At 40.1% G+C, this 4,952-nt stretch overlaps 1 protein-coding gene across 1 annotated transcript; it reads right to left on the bottom strand.

The window, feature by feature from the left end:
• On the bottom strand, window positions 1-1,088 carry ERF4 (ethylene responsive element binding factor 4). The gene has a single exon (XM_008228271.3). It carries the CDS (start codon window positions 1,003-1,005, stop codon window positions 316-318), a length of 690 nt encoding a protein of 229 aa, XP_008226493.2. The 5' UTR covers window positions 1,006-1,088; the 3' UTR covers window positions 1-315.
• Between the last annotated feature and the right edge of the window lie 3,864 nt (window positions 1,089-4,952).

Below are 4,952 nucleotides of genomic sequence, written 5' to 3'. Positions count from 1 at the left end.
TGATACAGAATGAAATGGTTCATTTCATTTGCAGATTTGATAACATGTACTGCTACTAGACAACAAAGAGAGAAAACTAAGATCTCTCTCTCAGATGGAAAAAGGAAAAGGCTTGGGTTGTTTCTCTTTCGGTATATACAACATGTAGAGCAGTTAACAACTGCATGTAGGGCTAATTCAAAATACATGTCAGCTTCGAGCTTCTTGCTTTCTCGCTCTCTAAACAGCCTAGGAGGGTTCTTTTTAAGCTAAAAAAGAAAGAACAAATTTAGACCGGATAAAAAAAAAGACGCGATCTTGGTTGGCTTGGCGGCGTCAGGCGACTTCCGATGGTGGAGGGAGGTTGAGGTCGAGATCGAGCCGTCCGTTGGGAAGGCTGCGATCGAAATCCACCACCGAGGACGAGGACGAGTCGCTGTGAGCCCCGCCGGAGGAGGGAGCCGCAACCGCACGCTCGAACCTGCACATTTCGCGGGCGCGCTGGAGGGCGGCCGCGTTCTCCGCACGTGCGAAGGCGTCGAAGAAGAGCACAGGACGCGCCACGGGGACCGCGCGGAAGCCACTCGCGGCGGTGAAGTATCCGCCGGCGGCAGCGAAATGGGGCGCTAGAGAGAGGTCCAGCGGAGGCGGCGGCGGGGACGAGGACTCCACGGTGCTGCTCTGGCTGGGGCTGTTGTTTGCCGCGGCAGCCTTCGGCACGTTGTTGTTGTTGTGGCTGTTGATGTTGGCGGCGGCCTCGAGCTGGAGCTCAGCGGGGGTGGGGAAGTTGGTCTTCGCCTTTGCCCCGCGGAACTCACGCGCCGCCTTGTCGTAGGCACGCGCTGCCTCTTCGGCAGTGTCAAAGGTCCCGAGCCAGACGCGGGTCTTCTTCCCGGGATCTCTGATCTCGGCTGCGTAGCGGCCCCATGGCCTCTTGCGGACACCGCGGTACCGGATCTCTTTGGAGTTTGGGCTCGGGGTTTCGGAGCCGGATTTGGTTGGGGACTTGGGCGACGTCGGAGCCATGGTTTTTGTGCTTGGGGAGATTGATGTGAGACTTAGAGAGAGAGAGAGAGAGAGAGAGGAAGGAGGCTTGTTGGGAGAGAGAGGGAGTGAAGGTGTGGTTTTATAGGGAGGGGAGAGAGAGTGTTAAAGCTACGCTCCTTTTTGGGCGCTTGTGTGTTATGTTCAAGTGCACAATGTTAGCCTAATGTGGCTTCTCTTGCACGAACCACCTCGGTTACTTCTGACTGCCTCTCACCTCATGACACGTATTTATTGTCCCTTCCTTTTTCTTTTTCTTTTTCATATTTTGAACCACCCCCTGCCTCTAAAAATTTAATGCTTGGTGTGGTACATATCTTTGTCTACACAAGGATGTTGTTCTTCTCTTTGTTTGGTAAGTAAAATTTAGGAAGAAATTTCTTTCCATTTTAGTTATTGTTGATATATATCTTCAATATGCTTGAACCGATTTCCATATTTGATATAATTTTTTTAAATAATGGAGATCTTTACTATGGATCGATGTTAAGATTAGTTCTATCGATTTTGATTAGAGAACAACTTGTTTAACTTTTATCTTCATAATTTGAACTCATAATGAGCTTGAAATTGCAATTTCATCTCGTATTTCATATTACCAATTTTATTGCATACCTTTGCCCCATGATAGGACATAATTTAGCTTTTTCAGTGTTTTTTTGGCTAACTTGTTTTCTATTAACGTGATTGGTCATTAGTGTCAGGAATCAAAATGCGATCAGTATTGGTTGCTTGTGTTGGTGTCGTGTCCTGTTGTAACAAAGTTCGGTTCGTCGGGCAAAAGATTTTGCGATACTTCACGGATCTGGGCCCATCTTATATCTGCATCTTTAGCATAACGGTCTACTTTGACGTATTCACTCACTAATTTATGATAATCAATGTCTACACCTTCACTTCACCGTGTTAGATTATGACAATGTAGTTATGTTGACTTTGTGGTAAGTTAGTTATTGTTTGTCTTAAGTTAGCTCAAGCAGTGTGAGAGAGCGGAACATAGGTTATTAGGACCATAGTAGGCTAACATTAATGGTTCAATTCATTCCATGGTAGGCTAATATTTCATACATTTTTTCTAGTTAGTAGAGTAACAATATATCATTATGTCAAATTTGTGCACTGCTTTTGTAGGGTTGGTTGAATATGATCTATCATCTAACTCATTGAAACTATAGTGGACAAAATTTCCATGGCATTTAAGATCGCATTATTCTTGAAATGGGTTTGTTTCCTTGTTAGCTCACGAATATTCTTGAAGAAATTGTTCATTGAAATATATATCTATCTTTTAAGTGTGTACGAAAAGGGAAATAGGCCAACTTTGATCAATGATATAGAATCATTTGGGCATGAGTCCCAATCGGAAAGCATTCATTCAACAAGAAAGATTGAGCAATTCGTTTGGTTGCATCGTCAATAAATTTGGTCAAAATAAAAAAGATTTGTAATAATATTATTGGACCACATGAATATGTACGAGCATATAAACATTCTTAACAATCTCTACCTCATCGTATACAATCTACTTATGTTATGATACATTATTTATTAGTATTATATCGTAAAGCATATAAACATTCTTGGCAATCCCCACTTATCGTGTACAATTTGCTTATGTTATGATACATTATTTATTAGTATTATATCGTAAAATATAATTGATCAAATTCACTCGTATTATAATATGTCAATTAATAACACCACATGACTTACTCGAATATTTTCAGTTTTTAAAAAAGTTTTGAATGGTTGTTTTGATGAGCAACATCAGCCCCAACATAATAAGCAAGTTGACATATCAATTTGTGACTACTATCTCACTTTACAAATTTTCACTACTTGTTAATTTACAATTGAGAAATTAGAAAAATAGAAAAATTTGAAAATGAAAATCTCAACCAGGGTTATGCTGAAATGATTAAGGAGAGCCCACGTGGAGCGTCAACGTCACGCGCCACACGTGCCGGTGCCCAACATGCCAACAACAACAACACCGATAGCTAAAAGAAAAGAAAATATTCGCTCGGTCAACGAGGACTTTGACCCACCCACAACTCACTGACTCTCCCGCCCGCTCGTTTCCTTTTTGCTTCGGTTCGTGGGGCCCACGTAGGAAAAAATAGCGCGGCGATCCACGCTGGCGCGTTTTTGGTGAGGACACGCGGCACGCTGGAGATCCAAGGGCGGCTTTTCCTAACGGCGGTTATGACGGCGCTGTCGTCGCGTTATCTGCTGCCTCTTCTTTTGTGTTGGGCCGATAAACGGAAAGTTTGTGGCGGCGTTTAGTTCCATTTTTATAGAAACTTTCTTTGTGTGGTGCTTCTTTTTGGGGGTTGTTGGACTTTTTGGGTTTTGCCATAAAAATTGTCGGCACGGGTCCGCCTCTTCGCCGCGTGAGTAGATCGCTCTCTCTCTCTCTCTCTCTCTCTCCCTCTGATGTGGGCAGTCTCTTTGAAAATGCTCTGTCCTTCGCCTTTGAACTGGTCCCATCTGATCCAACGGCTGTAGCCTTTCGTTTGTTGGGATGCTGCCACGTGGGTTTTACACGTCTAGTGGTAATTATCACCGAACGGATAATCACATTGTACACAGCACCACTGTTAGACAAAAAGTTGTGCAAATATTTTTTTACTTGAATTTGTTTTTTAAAATATAAAAAAGCACTATACCCAGCAAGCAAAAAGATAAAATTGTAGTGCATTTGTGTTTGTGCGACCGTTAAATTTTGAGAAAGCAAATTAGATAATTTAAATTTTGAAAGAGAAAATTAAAACAAAATGTTATTACTAAGGTTAGGTCCCAATTATTTTATAACAATATGACATTACATGACATGATATGACATGAATTCAAAGTAAGACGAGTACGAGTAAAACATGAATATGTTAAAAGAGCAAAAGGCGGTCAATTGATTCCACCACTCAACTTACTCACATTAGCTAGCTACAACTTTTAGTCATTTTCAAAAGGACATAAACACGAAATATGACAAAGAAATGAATGAGAGTGTGCACTTTTTGTTAAATCCTTTGGATGTAGCAACTTTCCTACTGATTTGTGGCCAATTTGAGATGTTTGTGTTGGAAATTTGTTATGATTTAAATAAAGTAATTTGGCTATTCAATCAAAACTGCTTTCCCTTAGCCATCTTTGTTTTGAACTTTGAAAGAACTACTAGATTTGACACTAACAAAGAAAAAAAAGGAAACTTTAAGCAAGTGGGATTAATTTGGATTAAAAATGAACCCAGAGACAACCATTCTAACCAACCTTTTGATGGTTTGTCTACTAGTAGTTTCAATCTTAACGGTAGTAGCTCACCCATCAACCTAGTGTGTCTAAAGGGAATAGGATAACCCCAGTAAATTGTTAGGTTGGGTTCTATTGAATTGAAAAAGCTAGCAGATTAACAACCAAACTTGGGGTACATGAGGATAACCTTAACCTTAAAAGTTATATTGGTTAAGATAAATTTGGTGAGACTTTTTCATCAAAGAGGGTTATAAATACCAATTTATGTACTTAGATAATTCATACCCTTACATTAACATATTTAGTATGAACACATAAATATACCATACTCGTTGAGTCATCCTAGCTCGTCTAATAGTACATGCGACTTGATCCTTAAAGTAGCGTTACACCACTCAATGAGTCATGATGACCTAACAAGTGTAGTATTTTCATGCCTTCGTATTGATTATGTGAAATTCAAATGCACTATTGACCTCTCTTTAATTAATAAGAGCAAAGTTTTGGACCACTTTTTTTTTCTTAATTATAGGTTTTATGGTTCAGATGAAAAGGAATGAAATTAAGGTCAACATTCTATGGGGTTTTTTTTTATAGGGTAAAAACATTATATATATAACAAAAGAAGATAAATATTTTTTGTATTTTTTCTGGAAGTATTGTATACATAAACACAC

The sequence above is a fragment of the Prunus mume genome, linkage group LG3 (genome assembly GCF_029339155.1).
Source record: "Prunus mume cultivar Tortuosa linkage group LG3, ASM2933915v1, whole genome shotgun sequence".
In the NCBI taxonomy this organism is placed as follows: domain Eukaryota; kingdom Viridiplantae; phylum Streptophyta; class Magnoliopsida; order Rosales; family Rosaceae; genus Prunus; species Prunus mume.
This window is presented reverse-complemented; position numbering and strand designations above follow the sequence as displayed.